General features: G+C 48.5%; 1 protein-coding gene across 1 annotated transcript; it reads left to right on the forward strand.

Moving 5' to 3' along the window:
- Positions 1-250: 250 nt before the first annotated feature.
- Positions 251-16271, forward strand: C19H5orf49 (chromosome 19 C5orf49 homolog). Its single transcript, XM_006043242.4, has 3 exons — positions 251-640; positions 13484-13600; positions 15774-16271. Exons 1-3 carry the CDS (start codon positions 494-496, stop codon positions 15951-15953), a joined length of 444 nt encoding a protein of 147 aa, XP_006043304.1. The 5' UTR covers positions 251-493; the 3' UTR covers positions 15954-16271.
- Positions 16272-19214: the final 2943 nt, after the last annotated feature.

The raw sequence follows: 19214 nt of genomic DNA on the forward strand, positions 1-19214 counted from the left end.
GCACCTCTGTGTCTCTATTGCGCGGCGCTGCTCCAGACCCTCTTGAATCACTTGTCATTTCACATCGATCCCGTCTTCGTCACCAGGCTGTCAGATCCCAGCGGACAGTCCGCTTGGTTCAGGGCTCATCCCAGGCGCCGGCACACAGGAGGTGCAAGGTCATCAGTTGCCCAACCAACACGGTCTCAGGAAGGGACAGACTGCACGCAGAAAGATGAGCAGGTCGGAAAGTGCGGATCTCAGAGGGACCTCCCCGCCTCCGGCCCCAGCAGCGGCTTGAGCCGATGGAGCTCCCCGTCGTCCCAAGAAGGGGCTGGGGGGCGGAGTTTCCAGGGGGCAAGAGGGCGGGTCGGCCCCGCCCTCGCTCCGCCCTTCCCAGACTCGCGCGGCGCGGCCTCCGTTTCCAGGCAACAGCACAACCCGGGCGCCTGGCAGCCCGAGGCGGGAGGGCTGCACCACGGCCCTCGACGGGCGGACGGAGCTCGGCGGCCAAATGGAGGACGACGAGGAGGAGATCACGGCCGCCGCGCTGCGGGGCAAGCCCCGGCCGCTGCCCATCTCGGCGCTGTCCGCCTTCAGCTACATCCCTCCGCGGCGCCAGGACCCCAAGGAGCACAGCTACTACTACCGCCAGGGCTGGGTGAGCTGGGGTGGGGTTGGGGGGGGCGGTGAGCGGGGTGCTTGAGGGCCGGGACGGAGGACTGGATGCTGGTGGGGGCTACGGGGGTCAAGGGCGGGGCTGCATTGAGGGGAGGGGGCAGGAGGGCTAATGGGGGCGGGACTGCAAGTCCAGGGAGGGGGGAGAATAGGGGCGGGGTTACAATGCCTGGGTGGGACCAAGGGGACGTGTTTGGGGCGGGGCTGCACTTCCAGGGAATGAGATGGGGGCGGTGTTTCACGAAGGGAACGGGTCCTGGGAGCTTCGGCCCAATCGGGAAGGAGTCTGGTGGAGGGGGCTCAGAGGGAGAAGAAACGGGGTGAGACAACACAGAGACATTACTTTGCCGACCACGGTCCATCTAGTCCAAGCTATGGTTTTCCTAGTAGCCATGTATGGATGTGAGAGTTGGACCATACAGAAAGCTGAGCGCCGAGTAATTGATGCTTTTGAACTGTAGTGTTGGAGAAGACTCTTGAGAGTCCCTTGGACTGCAAGGAGAGCCAACCAGTCCATCCTAAAGGAAGTCAGTCCTGAATATTCATTGGAAGGACTGATGCTGAAGCTGAAACTCCAATACTATGGCCACCTGATATGAAGAACTGGTTCATTGCAAAGACCCTGATGCTGGGAAGGATTGAAGGCAGGAGGAGAAGGGGCTGACAGAAGATGAGATGGTTGGATGGCATCACCGACTTGATGGACATGAGTTTGAGCAAGCTCCAGGAGTTGGTGATGGACAGGGAGGCCTGGCGTGCTGCAGTTCATGGGGTCGCAAAGACTCGGACACGACTGATGGACGGAACGAAACTGAACACTGAGAAGGAGGGTGCTGGGGGCGGGATTACACTGCTGGGGAGGATTTCTGGGGGCGTGGATTCAGGGTGGGGCGGGGCTGCAATGTCAGGTTAGGAGTCTGGGAATGCGGCTACACAAAAAGGCTGGGGTGGGCTTGAGCAGCACAGCCTGTAAAAGGTTCGAGGTGGGAGGGGGGCGTTAGGGTCACAGGGGTGGGAGAGTAGTAGAGAGGCCTCTCTCTGGGGTTCTTAGACCCCAGAGAACCGCTGCTAAGACCACCGTAAGTGGTCTTAACGGTGTAAGGCGGAGTAAGGCGGACCCCTGAGCCCCGCCACGGAGGGGCTGGGCAGGGGCGGAGCTGGGGTGGGCGGTGGATGGAGGGTGGGGGTGGGTTCAATTGTTCAGTCGTGTGTTCGACTTTTTGCAGCCCCCAGGCTTCCCTGTCCATCACCAACTCCTGGAGCTTGCTTGAATTCATGTCCATCGAGTCAGCGATGCCATCCAGCCATCTCATCCTCTGTTGTCCCCTTCTCCTCCTGCCCCCAATCCCTCCTAGCATCAGAGTCTTTTCCAATGAGTCAACTCTTCGCATGAGGTGGCCAAAGTACTGGAGTTTCAGCTTTAGCATCATTCCTTCCAAAGAAATCCCGGGGCTGATCTCCTTCAGAATGGACTGGTTGGCTCTCCTTGCAGTCCAAGGGACTCTCAGGAGTCTTCTCCAACACCACAGTTCAAAAGCATCAATTCTTCGGCGCTCAGCTTTCTGTATGGTCCAACTCTCACATCCGTACATGACCACAGGAAAAACCATAGCCTTGACTAGACAAACCTTTGTTGGCAAAGTAATGTCTCTGCTTTTTAATATGCTGTCTAGGTTAGTCATAGCTTTTCTTCCAAGGAGCAAGTGTCTTAATTTCAAGGCTGCAGTCACCATCTGCAGTGATTTTGGAGCCCAAGAAAATAAACTCTCTCACTGTTTCCATTATTCCCCATCTGTTTGCCATGAAGCGGAGGTGGGGGAAGGAGCACAGTACACCTGGAAGAGGAGTTGGGGTGACTGGGCCTGCGGGGTGGGGTAGGCCGGATGCTCAGCCAGTGCTCCCCGCCTTTTGGGGCTGGGTTATGGCTGAGTGCTCTATGGGGAAGCTAGGGGAGTCGCCAGGTCCCTACTGCTTCTACTGGGTGCCCAGGATCTGGAGGAAGGTTTGGAGCTGGGGTCCGCCGCTGGGCGACGCTCCCTCTGGGGTCTGACTGCGGCAGGCTTGGCTGACTCGGTTTATTCTTCCTGAATTCACCAGTCAGACACGGGGCTCCAACTTTCTGGGGCCAAATCAACCAAGCAGCAGAGAGATGCCTAAAGTGACCAGACCAGGTCTCCGTGCCTGGAAGGAGATCAAAAGTGAGCGAGAAGCGTAGTTCAAATACACCCCGCCACCTGCTTTAAGAAAGCTTTATTAAAACACAGTCGCAAGCTAATGTGTTTAGTATTGTCAGTGGCAACCTCGCAGAGTTCAGCTGCAGCCAAGACAGGGGGACGGGCAAAGTCTAAAATGGTGATTGTCTGCCCCTTTACAGAAAACACTTCCAAAATCTGCTCTGATGTCTTACTGCCCCGGGAAGGTAGGGATGGGCCTTAGACAAAGCAATGCAAATAGATTGTAAGGGGGAGAAAAAACCACAAAAAACTCAGGACTGTTGATCTCTGGGGTCAAAGGCAAATTCAAGTCCTGAAGCCTTTAGTGTCATAGGAAAAAAAAAAAAAAAAGACCCAGGAGAAAGGTTAACACTTAAATAAAAAGGCCTTCAAGGCAGCAAGAACCACAAAAGACATTTCAAAGTCCATTCTCAAGCCAACTCCCAACGGTAATGAAGTCCTTGTGTGAAGTGGTGTTTAATCAGCTTCAGGACTCCAGAAGCTGATCCTCTGACCTTGAGAGCTTTTGGACTAAAGAGGATGAAGTGTGTATCACAGGTTTTCTGGGGGACCCAGCTGCCGCTAAATTCTTTGTAAATAATTCCAAGTTCGACTCAGACCTGAGAAGAAACACTGAGAAACTAGCTCTTCAGTCAGTCTCTGGGTCACCCTCATGGGTTAGTTCCTTAGGAGCTCAGGATCCTGGGTGGAGCTACTGTGTGTGTGTGTGTGTGTTAGTCACTCAGGCGTGTTGACTCTATGAGACCCCAGGGACTGTAGCCCTCCAGGCTCATCTATCCATGGGATTCTCCAGGTGAGAATACTGCAGTGGGTTGCCACGCCCTCCTCCAGGGGATCTTCCTGACCCAGGGATCGAACCCAGGTCTCCCACATTGCAGTCAGGTTCTTCACCAGCTGAGCCACCAGGGAAGAGCTGGGTAAAGTACTGACTCTGTGTTAATTAGCTCAAGTCACAGAGTAACCACTGTGTCACACCTTGCCTATCTCTGAATCAGAGATCAAACAGAGCCAACTGCATGGAGCTCTTATGAGAATTAATTTAACTAAGGGGTAGAATTTGTATGCAGGTCAGGAAGCAACAGTAAGAACTGGACATGGAACAACAGACTGGTTCCAAATAGGAAAAGGAGTACGTCAAGGCTGTATATTGTCACCCTGCTTATTTAACTTATGTGCAGGGTACATCATGAGAAATGCCGGGCTGGAAGAAGCACAAGCTGGAATCAAGATTGCCAGGAGAAATATCAATAACCTCACATATGCAGATGACACCACCCTTATGGCAGAAAGTGAAGGGGAACTAAAAAGCCTCTTGATGAAGGTGAAAGAGGAGAGTGAAAAAGTTGGCTTAAAACTCAACATTCAGAAAACTAAGATCATGGCATCTGGCCCCATCACTTCATGGAAAATAGACAGGGAAACAGTGGAAACAGTGTCAGACTTTATTTTTGGGGGCTCCAAAATCACTACAGATGGTGACTGCAGCCATGAGATTAAAAGATGCTTACTCCTTGGAAAGAAAGTTATGACCAACCTAGATAGCATATTCAAAAGCAGAGACATTACTGTGCCAACAAAGGTCCGTCCAGTCAAAGCTATGGTTTTTCCAGTGGTCATGTATGGATGTGAGAGTTGGACTGTGAAGAAAGCTGAGCCCCAAAGAATTGATGCTTTTGAACTGTGGTGTTGGAAAAGACTCTTGAGAGTCCCTTGGACTGCAAGGAGATCCAACCAGTCCATTCTGAAGGAGATCAGCCCTGAGATTTCTTTGGAAGGAATGATGCTAAAGCTGAAACTCCAGTACTTTGGCCACTTCATGCGAAGAGTTGACTCATTGGAGAAGACTCTGATGCTAGGAGGGATTGGGGGCAGGAGGAGAAGGGGACAAGAGGATGAGATGGCTGGATGGCATCACTGACTCGATGGATGTGAGTCTGAGTGAACCCTGGGAGTTGGTGATGGACAGGGAGGCCTGACGTGCTGCGATTCATGGGGTCGCAAAGAGTCGGCCATGACTGAGCGACTGAACTGAACTGAACTGACTGAAGGTAGAAAGTGGCACACGGTAAGCCCAGTGTGAGCAGACCTCTTCTTATTATTATCATTTTTATTTGTTCATCTTAGTGATGATTAGAGTTTCCTTTCACTGAAGGTTGGGTCTCGGGGCCTGTCTTTTATCCTCCACCCTTGTTCACAGTTGGAAATTAACACAGGTGAGGCAGGTAGTCTGAGTGTCAAAGTGTCAATCTGTTGGTTCCTAAATTCTAAGGCATCTCCCCTGTGGGAGCTCAAAGTCAAAGCTCTCATAATAGCACACTTATTCAAAGCCCGTGGCTCAGGTGGTAAAGAATATGCCTGCCCGGCAGGAGACTCGGGTTCGATCCCTGGGTTGGGAAGATCCCCTGGAGAAGGAAATAGCCACCTACTCCAGTATTGCCTGGAGAATGCCACAGACAGAGGAGCCTAGTGGGCTACAGACCATGGAATAGCAAAGAGTCTGACACGACTGAGCGACTAACACTTTGACTTTCAATGCCGTGGATCTTAAGACAAATTTATCCTCTAAAGCTGCCAGCAAAGATGCTATCAACTCCTGTCTCGCTCCCGAAGGGACCTCTAACAGTGTGTGCTTTCCCCATAGGTTCAGTCAATGGTATTTAAAAATGACTTTTCTTCTTCCGCCTCAGCTGCTTTTCAGCTCCTGAAATGCAAAGGCTAAGTCAGAGGAGAATGACCTTTCATGAAGGTTTTGATTAAATTTTTCAAAGTCTAAGAGCTGCATTGAGAAAAAAAACCTTAGGCAGTGTTAGAATATGCTTTCTGTTGTGCTAATGTGAATTGTGGATAGCTCTGTTGTGAGGGAAGCTTTGCTCAGAAAGCCCTATCTCAGCTTTGGTGGGATTAGCCAACTTTCCTTGTTGGTTTGTGGGAGAGACATAGAGGCAAGGGGTTGAGTGTTTCTTTACCCTCCTGATACTGAATTTCCCTTTGCCAAGTGCGGCCAATGACTTGGTAAAAAAGATGATGGGTTTGACCATGCAGAGGTGCAAAGGGGCATTTCTGAAGGGCCTGTTGCAGCATCCAGGATGCAGGAAGAGTTCAGTCTCAGCTCCACGAGCCCCTCCTGAGTGGAGGAGCCTTTAGGCACCACACACGCCTGCCACAACTCAGGTTGGTGAGCCCCAGTTCTGTTGCTGGCCTGCCTTTAGAATCTAGACAGGTTTCTCTCTGTTTTCCAGTGGACTCTTGCACCCACACGCCATCCAGTCTCAGCGTGTACTAGCCAAATGCAAATATGCCCCCTGCAAGACACATTTCTGTTCCCACTCCTGCCTGATTTTCTCCTTGGCATCTACTACTGTCTGACCTACTAAATATTTTCCTTAGTTATCCTGTTGGTTTTTTTTTTTTTTTTTCCCCTCTCCTATTAAAATAGGAGGGCAGGGATTTATTCATATGCTTCCTGTGTCCTCCACAACTGAAAGAATGCCCACCGTCTCACAATTGGTGTGTCGTAAATACCTGCTGATGAATCAGTAAGGATGAATAAACGGATGCAGATTTTTTTAAACAAAGTGACAAGTCACCGATTGACAAGCTTAGCCTCTTAGACTAAACAGAGGTTTCCTTTTGGATTATCTGCTGTTTGGGTTATCCTTGACCTTGCTCTTGTCCTAGGGGGACCAAAATTGGGAGTGGACTGTGGTTGCCTCTCTCTGCCTGGGCTGGCTGCACTTGCTCTGCTCAGTGATCTGTCCCTGGAAACTTAAGGCCTGGAGGAGTGGGGCTGAGTGTCTTCCTCCAGCTTAGGAAGGGTCAGGTCACCAAAGAAGGAGGATGGAGTGAGCTGGGGGGTCATGTGTGCCCTTCTAGTGGAAGTCCTCCTTCTGGAAGGAAACACCGGGAGTGGGGAAGAAGCGTTCTCACCAGTCATGACCCCGTGTGAACACATGGTGAAGGCCTTTCCGTGTGTGTTTATGAATGTGATCATGTGTGTCAAACTTCTTAAACTAGTAACATGTTCCCACATGATCACACAACTATGTGTGTATACTTGCAGCACACTCTTTCCATTTAATAGTACATCTCAGACTCTTTCATAATCATCCCAAGAAGTACAACAATCAAATAATACATGAAAAGTGTTAGTCACTCAGTTGTGTCTTGACTATTTGTGACCCAATGGACTGTAGGGGGCTTCTCTGTCCATGGGGTTTTCCAGGAAAGAATACCAGAGTGGGTGCCATTTCCTTCTTCAGCAGGTCTTCCTGACCCAGGGATTGAACCTGGGTCTCCTGAATTACAGGCAAAGAGCACTTTCCCCAATATACTTAAGCCTATTAGGCACGTGTAAGATTAGATTCAGGTTTCAGCCCACGTGGACGGCTTTTTCTTCCTGGATGTGAATTGCTGTGGGTTGGGGGTTGGGGGTGTGAGTGGGGAGCTGATATCAGTGGAAGAGGGAAGGCAACTGGCTCCACTCGTGTTAAATTGACAAAATATTCAGATTATTTGGAAAGCTATGAAAATTTCCCAAACTTGGGATCTTAACTCACCAAAGAGGAAACAGTGTGCCAGGAACCAAAGAGATAGTTGAGTATTGTTTTTTTAAAAGTGTTAAGGTTGTGTCCTTGACGAGCTCCAGTTCTTCTGAGATATAGAATTTTGAACAATGTTAAAATTAATGAAAACAACCTCCTTAAGCTTCATCTACTGTCTAACTCCCAAGGAGAAGTGCTGAAAGTACCAGATGGAAAAATGAATCTCTTAAGAATCAAAGAAAACTACTTTCGGTCACCTTGGGAATTTTCAGTTTTGAAAGTAGGTCACACAGCTCTGGGTAGGCAGACAGTTCTGAAAGCCTGCAGGTGACAGGTAGCGGTGCCATGGCCCGTGAGGAGAGGAGATGAATGTAGTCCTGTCATAACCTTCTTAGTCAAGGTGGGCTGGGACGTGCTGTGCAGACAAATGGACTCCAAACCCAGAGAGTCTTAACTAGTGGTGTGTCAGAGCCTGATCATACTGACAAAGGGGGATTTTAGCATTTCTTCTGGACTTTGCATTCAGTTAAAAGCCTGAAATTGCTACGATAGGCATACTATACCACAGATTTATGATCAAATGCTACAAAATTGGGTCTTTTTCCCCCAGAGAACAGGTTGTTAACACAAGCCCACCACTGGCCTTAAACATATAAACATAATGAAATACAGCCCAACATGTATGTTTCTCCTGGGCAGCTCTTCTGAATGTAGTGACTTGGGAAACTCAGCTTCTCCATTTTAGTTGCTCCATTATTGCCAAGGCCTGGGAATCTTTGGGGCTTTGTAGTCCTTCCTTGGATCCTTTAATTTGCTAGCCATTGAGCAAGGTGAGAATTGATGTTTTCAAACTGTGGTGCTGGAGAAGACTCTTGAGAGTCCCTTGGACAGCACGAAGATCAAACCAGTCACTCCTAAAGAAACTCAAGCCTGACTATTCATTGGAAGGACTGATGCTGAAGCTCCAATACTTTGTCCACCTGATATGAAGAGATAACTCACTGGAAAAGCCCCTGATGCTGGGAAACATTGGGGGCAGGAGAATAAAGTGATGACAACAGAGGATGAGATGGTTGGATGGCATCACTGACTCAATGCACATGAGTTTGAGCAAACTCTGGGAGACAGTGAAGGACAGGGAAGCCTGGCTTGCTGCAGTCCATGGGGTTGCAAAGAGTCAGATGTGACTTAGCGACCAAACAACAACAAAGAGCAGGCAGGGAGAGTGTGCAGGCCTGCAGGAGAGTTTCTCGGGGACTAGGCCTAGAAGGTGGTGTCCACTGATTTCACCCTCATTCCCTGGCCAGAGCTGTATCCCACCTGCCCTGGATATTATGATGGGAACTGGACATTGCAGTCTTCTGTTTGTGCCGGAAGAAGAAAGGTGTTTGGTGGGCACTCAGTAGTACCCTTGCCACAGTGGAAAATATGTTTGTTTTCTTTCTCTTGTTTCTTCTTTGCAGAGCTAATCTGGTTTAAAGTTTCAATGGAGAGTGTATTTACATTCAGAATGGTCTGAAAGGGAGGAGAAAATAAAGGACTTGAACCTCAGTTTGCTCAGAATCTTACCCCAACTATTTGTGTGAGAATTTGTGTAACTTCTGGGAGGAGGAGAGCTTCCAAGATTGGGAGGAGGCACTGGGCATAATAAAACCCACAGCCCTAGAGGAGATGGTCCCTAGGATCCCCGCTGCTCACCTCCTCTCTGGCCGAGGTTCTCCGGGTGCAGAAGGGACACCCGTGGCCACCACCAGCTGCTCCTGGTCCTAGGGAAACAGGTCATTTGGTTGCTACTGTAGGTTCTCTCTGAAACACACCTATTTCACGGGTCAGCCGGGCCCGGAGGGATTCCAGTGATGATGAGACATCTAGATTATGGCCAAGAGCCCAGATTGTATTACTGTGTAAATGGAGGTGACGGACTTTCAAGTTACTGTCTGTGTCTGCCTTTGGGCCTCTACTGGGGCTGGCCTGTAGCTCTGAACCCTATAGGGAATGGTCCACATTGCAGTAGCTCCCTTACAGAAGGCGGGCATGCTTGTTTGGAGAACCTGCCTCCCACCATCCCAGCAGAGTGGGTGGCAGGCATCCTTGAGCTTCTGATGTATTTCTGCAGGGCCCACTGGCCTGGGGATTATTTAAAAAAAAAAAAATTGCTGCAAGATGTCCTTAATATCTTTAGGCTAGAAGAGAGCACCCAGCCAACCCCACCAGCTTCTGCTTCTGTTCACATCCTACTCAATGATGTTAAAGATAACTGAGATTTTGGGCTTCCCTGGAGGCTCAGTGATTGACTCCATACTTCTAATGCAGTGGGGTGTGGGTTAGATCCCTGGTCAGGGAATGAAGATCTAACATGCCATGCTGTGTGGCAAAAAAAAAAAAAAAAAAGAGCCTGTAAAAAAGATACTGAGGTTTCTCTATCATTTCCTAAAGGTTTTTAAAGTTTGAATTTTATGTGATAAGCAATTGTCTGATTTTACATGGTCAGAATGGTGGATATTCTCTTTGTGGTATTTCCCCTTTTGCTTTTATGCCTAGGATGCCCGTTATGGCTTTTCTTTTCAACTATTTCACTAATCCATCCTGAGTTTACTTTTGCCTGTAGTGTGATATGAAGACCTAAGTTTCATTTCAGAGAAGGCAATGGTGACCCACTCCAGTACTCTTGCCTGGAAAATCCCATGGACAGAGGAGCCTGGTAGGCTGCAGTCCGTGGGGTTGCTGAGTCGGACACGACTGAGCGACTTCACTTTGACTTTTCACTTTCATGCACTGGAGAAGGAAATGGCAACCCACTCCAGTGTTCTTGCCTGGAGAATCCCAGGGACAGGGGAGCCTGGTGGGCTGCTGTCTATGGGGTCATGCAGAATCAGACACAACTGAAGCGACTTAGCAGCAGCAGCAGCAAGTTTCATTTTCTTTTCCCCCCAAACAGCTAGCCAATGTTCATGGCACGAAAATCTGAATAATGTATCACCTCTCCATTGATTTGGGTCTTTGGCTTTTTTACCTGTGTGAGTACAATGTTGGACTTCCCTGGTGGTCCAGTGGTTAAGACTTTGTGTTTCCAATGCAGGGGGCAGGGATTCAGTCCCTGGTCAGGGAAATAAGATCCAACATGCCACTTGACATGGTCATGTATGGATGTGAGAGTTGGACCATAAAGAAAGTTGAGCGCTGAAGAATTGATGCTTTTGAACTGTGGTGTTGGAGAAGACTCTTGAGAGTCCCTTGAACTGTAAGGAGATCCAATTGGTCCATCCTAAAGGAAATCAGTCCTGAATATTCACTGGAAGGACTGATGCTGAAACTCCAATACTTTGGCTACCTGCTGCCAAAGAATTGACTCACTGGAAAAGACCCTGATGCTGGGAGAGATTGAAGGCAGGAGGAGAAGGGGATGATAGAAGATGAGATGGCTGGATGGTATCACTGACTCGATGGACATGAGTTTGAGCAAGCTCCAGGAGTTGGGGATGGACAGGGAAGCCTGGTGTGCTGCAGTCCACGGGGTCTCAATCAGACACAACTGAGTGACTGAACTGAACTGAGTACAAGGTTGCCTTCAGGAGGTTGTAGGTTGCCTTCAGGAGGGGTCAAAGTCTGGGCCGGCCAAACCAGGGCATGCACAGACCCAGCAGCTGAGTGGGAGAGACAAGGCGGTGCCGAGAAGAAGCTCCTGCAAGGCGACCTCATTCCATGCCCACTGGGGCACAGACTGAGAAGCCACAGCTCCCCCTCTAGCACTTGGAGTGACTCAGAATGCAGGCAGGTCAGCATTCCAGCATCACTGAATCAGTGTCTTGTACATGGTGCCTCTGAAACTTTGAAGAACCTGAGAATAATGTTTCTAAAAGATAGCCTTGTTTTCCTGACTAGATGGTTAATGGTGTTGCAGGGAAGAGCCAAAATGGCTCCATGTTGGAAGTGTGTTGACTTGCTTTCTGTTGCTCCTGTTATTATAATAATTCATAGTGGCCTGCCTCAGAGGGTCCTGCCCCTCTGCCTGACTGTTGAGAAAAAGTGCCTTTGTTCAGGACCCTGTCCACCTGTGATGACAGGAAGGAAGAAATTAACATCCTCTGCCTGAGGCTTGCCATTCCAGGAGATACTTGTAAGATTAATGGCCTTTTTACTTTGTTTACTTTGTCACCTCCCCAGTCCCCCACCCTCCAATCTCTGTTCTATAAAAGAACCCGGCATCTATACCCTGATGAGATGGTTATTTTAAGATGTTAGTTTGCCATCTCCTTAGTCAGCTGGCTAATTTCTTGCCTCAACACCCTGCCTCTTGGATTCACTGGCCTCTTGTGCTTCGAGCAGAGCAAGCTTGGGCTCTGTAGTACTGGTACCAGGACAGCAGCCACGTCTGGGTTATCTTCAGACATTCCTGAGCAGGAGTGGACTGTCCTGCACAGGATGGATGATATGTGAAGGCATTTCCAAGGCTGGGCTGAAGCTTCGTCACACTCCAGCCATTTCCATTTTTGCTGGAAGCCCTGAGTTCCCGCACTAAGAGTCTGCGGGATGTGATTTCCACCAGATGGTGCACACATCGTGCATCCTTTTCACTGTGACCTTGTACCTCTGTGTCCTGCAGTTGGAGGGGGTCATTCTAGCATGAATACTAGAATTTTTTCCCTAGAATACTAGGAAAAAATAATAAGCAGCCTCAGACCCTGTGATCCCAATTCCAGTGAGATGGCCCATCTGTGTTCACTGTTGGAGGATTCAAGGCAGATGGTTTTTGTAGTTATTAAGTCACTAAGTCATGTCTGACTCTTTGACCCCATGGACTGCAGCACGCCAGGCTTCCCTGTCCTTCACTATCTCCTGGAGTTTCTCAAACTCATGTCTACTGAGTTGGTGATGCCATCCAACCACCCCATCCTCTGTCATCCCCTTCTCCTCCCACCTTCAATCTTTCCCAGCATCAGGGTCTTTTCCCAGGAGTCAGTTCTTTGCATCAGGTGGCCAAAGTATTGGAGTTTCAGCTTTAGCATCAGTCCTTCCAATGAATACTCAGGGTTGATTTCCTTTAGGATTGACTGGTTTGATCTCCTTACTTTCCAAGGGAGTCTCAGGAGTCTTCTCCAGCACCACAATTCGAAAGCATCAATTCTTCAGTGCTCACCCTTCTTTACAGTCCAGCTCTCACATCCGTACATGACTACTAGAAACACCATAGCTTTGACTAGACAGACCGTTATCAGCACTTGGCTGGAGGAACATAAATGACAGGCCTGACTTACAAGGTGGAAATTAGAGATCGGCTGACACACGGATTTCTTCTTTTACTAGATACCAAATAAGGCAGTTTTATTTTTGTAGTAAGAAAAATTGGGGATTAAAATTATGGAGATGTTACAGATGGTAGCTTTGTTAACAGGATCATTTTTTAACACATCAGAGCTCTGTGTGTGTGTATTTTATACATATGTTTGCTATATGTATAAAATACATGAATAGTTTACATGTATATATAACATGCCAAACATATATATCTATGTTCATACATATATGAATTATAGCTTTTATAGCTGCTGTATATGATTAAAATATTTCTGTCTCTCTGAAGAAGGAGAACATCTCTTTGGATATATTGTCCTAGTATTCAGAGATTGTTTGCTTTTCAAAGTTGTACAAGCCTATTAGAGAAACTTTGAGAAATTCAAGAGAAGCAGAAATGAAGGAGAAAACACAGATATCAAACAGATTATTATTACTTTAAGGGCTGAGCTCCAGGATGGAGTCAGGGAGAGTGAGGAGCCTCTTCTGGGAAGAAGAGGGTCTGTAACAAGTGGAGAAAAATTGCCCCTGGAAACACCTTTACCCCGTTGGGGCCTCTCGGGAACCAGGGGCCTGGCCTGCGTGCTCTCCTCGCTGCCCACACGATGACCTTCTCTACACACGTTTGTTGCTGTGGGGAATCGCTATACGTTATCTCTACTCTCCATCAGGGAGAGTTCAGGCCTTTCAAGCCCCCTGAAACTTCGATGACTCAGCCCCTGAATAAACCCATGGCTTGCTTTCTCTTTTTATTCCCAGACTGGAATCATTTCCCTGTATGACTGTGTTTTTAAGAGGGATCCAGGTTATAATCAGAAGTTACACCGAGATGACAGAGAACACGCCAAAAGCCTGGGACTCCACATTAATGAGGAGGTAATAGCAAGAGGGTATCACCGGATGTGAACAGATTCCCGGTGTGCATTTTTACCACTGTGTCCAGTCGGCCGCACGAAACTCTCCCCTGTCTTCCGGTGCCGGGAAGAGACGACTGAGCTGCAGTCGCTGTTGCTTGGTTCTGCCCTGTTAAACTGTCTACTCATTTTTGTGACTTGTTTAGTCCTATGAAAGTGAAAGTGTCAGTCACCCAGTTGTGTTTGACTCTTTGCGACCCGTGGACTGTAGCCTGCCAGGCTCCTCTGTCCATGGAATTCTCCATTCACTGGAGTGGATTGCCATTCCCTTCTCCAGGGGATCTTCCCAAACCAGGGATCAAACCTGGGATTCCTGTATTGCAGACAGATTCTTTATGACCAGGGAAGCCCAGCCCAGTCCTATAGAATTTAACACTTTTGTGACAGCAAAACTCAGGAGTTCTTTCCAACAGATAAACAGGCCTTTGCTGAACCTCTGAGGCCTGGTATCACGGTTGCAGGGCCCTGGCCTTCCGGGAATGGAAGCACACAGGCAAGAGAGATTATTTCTCGCAAGTTACTGGGCCGCTGTGTGCACCATGTATGGTTCAGGTCCTCTGTTTATCTGAATAGTTTTCTGCAAGGAGCTGACAGGGTGGGTGGTGACCAACCAAGGGAACCAAACTTCCAGGGTGAGAAGGTCAGGCTCACAGCAGATGCCTGGGGTGGAGGGAAGGAGGAGGAGGCTGTGCATCCCCTAGGCAGAGTCAGGACCATCTGCCCACTGGGTTAGACCCCACTTCCACACTAGAACATTGTCTCCATAAAATCTGATGTGAGGACAGTATGTTTATTAAAATTCATGTGCTGCACTAATATCATCATCTTTGTACAATACACAGAAATCAGCATGTAAGAGCTTCTGGTGGGACTGCTTTTTGATCAGAGGATTTTTGCCTGCCGCTGTTAATGTTTTTAGAATGTCACCATGTCAATTTCCATGAAACTTGTAATTGACGTGAAGTTGAATGATGGAAGTGCTAAGAGGTATCACTGCTTAAGTCACAGAGACGAACAGTTTTTCTGCTGTGTTGTTGTTATTCAGTGGCTAAGTCGTGTCCCACTCTTTGCGACCCCCATGGAAAGCACTTCCCTGTCCTTCACTATCTCCCAAAGCTTGTTCAAACTCATGTTGGTTGAGTCGGTGATGCCATCCAACCCTCTCATCCTCTGTTGCCCCCTTCTCCTCGTATCCTCAGTTTTTCCCAGCATCAGGGTCTTTTCCAATGAGTCTGTGGTTTTTGGTTTGTATTAATTCATTCCCAGTTAGTAGTGAAGTTAGTGCTTTTCTCTTACAAGTACGGACTTCCCTGGTGGCTCAGACGGTAAAGTGTCTGCCTACAATGAGGGAGACCCGGGTTCAATGCCTGGGTCAGGAAGGTCTGAAGAAGGAAATGGCAACCTACTCCAGGCAGTATTCTTGCCTGGAAAACCCCATGGATGGTGGAGCCTGGTGGACTATAGTCGCAAAGAGTCAGACATAAGTGACTTCACTTTCACTTTTCTCACAAGTATATATGCCTAGCATGACTTAAAGTCAGTCAGACATTTTGAGCACCTCCCATATGCCACTGAGTATAAAGGGAACAAAACAGGAGTGTCTGCCCTCATAGAGCTGAAATTCCCATGAGGAGACAGGAGAAAAAAAACCCAGTAAATGATGAACTGAATTCCAGGCAGTGATAAGTGGTACGCAAAGAGACACAGCCTTTTAAGGGGATGTGGAGGTCTGGGGATGTGATGGGGGCTGGGGAGATGAGTTGGGGAGATGTGTGTTTGGGAGAAGGAAGGAGGGGAACAGAAGACAGGCGGGAGGAGCAGCAGGGAGAAGGGAAGAGAAAGAGGAGGAACTCAATCCTGAAGGCAGTGGGTACCTGGCGCCCCTGCAAGATCTTGGACTCTCCTCTGAACGTCTTGAGGACACTGGTGGCTGGAGCAGAGGGGACAGAATCTGACCTGGTTGAAGAGCACCCCCCACCCCACCCCGGCGTCAGTGTGGTCTTAACCGGCTCCTTAGGGGCTGCGATGGTTCATTTGTAGGTTTCTTCTGCACCGAGAAGCCCGGTGGAGGCGGGAGGCGGGTGTGGGACACGAAGGCACGGACAGGTGAGAACGCTCTACTTCCCCTCCTACAGGAGCGCGAGCGGCCGGTGGGGGTGCTGTCGTCTTCGGTCTACGGGCGGCGCATTGACCAGCCCGTGGAGCCTCTGAACCGCGACCACGGCCGCGCGGGCCACGTGAAGGCCGACTTCTACCGGAAGAACGACATCACCAGTATCAAGGCGCCTGGCTTCGGGCACATCTCTCCTGCCTGAGCTCCTTCCATGGCCCGAAGGGCGCACGAGCGAGGCAGGAGGGAGGGCAGCGCTAGGGACGCTCGGAGGGCCTCCCGGGGCCGGTGGGCGCCCTTGATTCCCCTGGATGCGCGCTGGGTCGCGGGGAAGGACCAAGGACCACGCAGGGCTGCTTGCCTGTGTATTTCCTGGGCGACCAGCCTGGCCAAAGGCCTGCGATTCTTAGGATGAACACCTGGTAGGACGTTTTTCCCCTGGAACCAATTTCAAGATGAAATGATGCTGGAGGGTGATCCATTGCGGGCATCTGAATAAAATGAAAACTTTGTTCCCCCTTGACCGCGGTTGGTTTTGCTTTCTGTTCGCTCCTCTGCAGGTTTGCGTGTCTCCCTGACAGGAGCTCATAGCAATGGTGTTCAGATGTTTTTCTTACCGGTTATGGGAACTGCTACCATCTGATGGCACAGGTAACACTTAATGGGAGATAAAATAAAATTGCCTTTTGGCACAATTAGACTCTAGATTCTACAACCGCCCCCTCCCGCGCCAGAGGGCTGAGGCACAAATCACAGAAATTTGCATAACTAAGGACAAAAGCCCCCTGCAGGGCGAGTGGCCAGTGAGCAGGGGCAGTACTCCCCCAGGCGGTGCAGGGCTGAGCAGGGGCAGTACTGCCCCAGGCAGTGCAGGGGCTTCTCACTGCGACGGCTTCTCTGGCTGCGGAGCCTGGGCTCTAGGGCTTCTGTCTTAGTTGCCCCAGGACACGTGAAATCTTCCCAGACCAGGGATCGAACCCGTGTCCGCTGCATTGTAAGGCAGATTCTTAACCAGTGGACCACCAGAGAAGCCCAATCTTTAAAGTGGGAGTTCCAAGCCTTGAAGAGTTTGTGTGGGAATCAAGGGGCCACTGGAATGTGGTCTTCGCTGACCCCATAGGGCAGTGACGGTTTATTTGTAGTTTTCTTTTAGGAAGCAGCTGCTGCTTTTAACGAAAGTTGGAAATGTTTACTCTGGAGATGATTTGAAACTTATTTCAAGTGTTAAGATTTGGCTATGGTTTAAATGAATGGATCTCTTGGAAGAAATCACTCCTCATCTATTGTGATTAAATTTCCCACAGCTTAGCAGTTAATGGGCAGGTGATTAATTAATTTCAATGCTGATTCCTCCATTGCTCCTTGTATTGTTCTGACTAAGGACTTTATGACACTGTGTGTTCCTGGCAATTTCAAGGTTGAGCGGCTCTTAAATATTTCTTTATACTTTTGAAAAATTTTTTCACTATGAAAAGTGAAAGTGAAGTCGATCAGTCCTGTCCGACTCTTTGCAACCCCATGGACTGTAGCCTACCACACTCCTCCGTCCATGGGATTTTCCAGGCAAGAGTACTTTCACTATAACTGACTTAAAAAAATTTCTTTTTTCAAATAACTAGCAGTTTATTTGGGATGCCTTTGGGTGTGTTAACTACATTTATAATAACATCATAGAAAGTATACAAAGAAAGTATACATAGAAAGTATACAAAGTTTGGGTTATGGAAATTTTTATAAATTACACTTTTTTCAGTCTTGATTATCGAGAGAGACAAGGCATCTCAAAGAAATGCCTTCATCTGAAAGCAGTTGCCGTAAATTAACAGACTAGATTACTTTCAGTTACCTTAAGTCAAACCCCACTCCCTTACCCTTCCACTGCTTTTAAAAAGCAGGCCTTGAACTGGGCAAGATTTCAAAAACTCACATTTGTTAGACAGCAAGGGAAAATTAAATGTATTTGTCTTAGCATCTTGACTTTTACACTTCAAAGACAACAATGAATGCCTGTTAGTCAACTTTATCAAAGAGAAACATATATTAAAAGGATTTGTTTCGACCTATCAAGTTTCCACCACAAGTCAGTGTTTTTCAAAAGCAGAGTGTTGCTGTCTTTAGGAAAGTGCTGCTGCACTGGGAAAAGGAAAAACACGGAAGATTGATGATAACGTAGACTTCTTTAAACAGGCGTATCGAAAGTTCTGCAGAATTAAGGGGACTGGAGTCACAGCATTTTTCATGAGAGCGGAACTCCTACAAGACTTGGAGGTTCAGAAGAGCCTTGAGGAGTCTTATGTGTTGTTGGTGTCGCAGGCATGAGGGCTGATGGACGTGGATGGTCCTCTCATTTGCATGATCTGCTCATGGGAATGTCTGGAGTTGCCCAAACCGCGGGGGCCTTGACCCTGAGCCACAACTTTCAGATTCAGGAAACAAGCAGCTTTCCGTTTTATCTCATCTTGGTCATCTGGGAAACTTGGGGCAAGCCCCCAGACCTCTCTGTACCCCGTTTCCTCTCTTGCAAAATGCAGGGGGTCTCAGGCTTGCCTGTGGATCAAAATCACGTGGAGTTGTTCTCCTAAGCACAGCGAGCGTGCTCCCCCACTGCCCACCAGGATTTCCAACTTGGCAGCTCTGCATTGGGGCCTGAAGCATGTGTGTTTTTAACACATTCCCAGGTCGTGCTGATGCTGCTGTCTGGGAACCTCACTTTGAGAGACCCAGGTATGCACAGACCTTTGAGAGGTGGACTCTGATAATGACTCATTGCTTTAAAAAGTCTACTGTTTGATAAGACTGGAGATACAGCCTTGGGGGCAAAAAAAAAATCTCTCTTTGCATTCCAGGGCAGGGGTTGAGGGGAAACATTTAAGAGTGCCTGGCAGAGACTTCCCTGGTGATCCAGTGGCTAAGACTCCGAGGTCCCAATGCAGGGGGCCCAGGTTTGATCCCTGGTCAGGGAACTAGATCCTATATGCCACAAATAAAAGTTCGAATGCCTCAACTAAGACCCAGCACAGCCAATAAATAAATATTTTATAAAAGAGAGCTCTTGGGTGTACATGTGTCCCCCCTGTCCCGAAACCCCCTCCCACCTCCCTCTGCATCCACCCATGGCTGATTCATGTCAACGTACGGCAAAAACCACCATAATATTGTAAAGTAATTAGCCTCCAATTAAAATAAGTAAATTAAAAAAAAAAAGATCTCATGGTGAATCACTCATCTGCAGGTGTCTTCTTTTAAGGGCAGGTGACATGGGAGCCCTAGGGCGGCTGCTGTAGACTGTAAGGGAAGAAGAACCCACAGGCACCATCTGAAGTCACTGAACCTAGGGCGTCCTAGCCCAGATTTCGGTTACAGTGAAGACAAATGCCCTTATACCATTTTTTCTCCTTTCACTCACCTTTCTAGAGAATTAGATGTATTAAGGCCAATGCTGAGTTGCAATTATAGGATCAAAAAT

Source organism: Bubalus bubalis, chromosome 19, assembly GCF_019923935.1.
Source record: "Bubalus bubalis isolate 160015118507 breed Murrah chromosome 19, NDDB_SH_1, whole genome shotgun sequence".
NCBI lineage: Eukaryota > Metazoa > Chordata > Mammalia > Artiodactyla > Bovidae > Bubalus > Bubalus bubalis.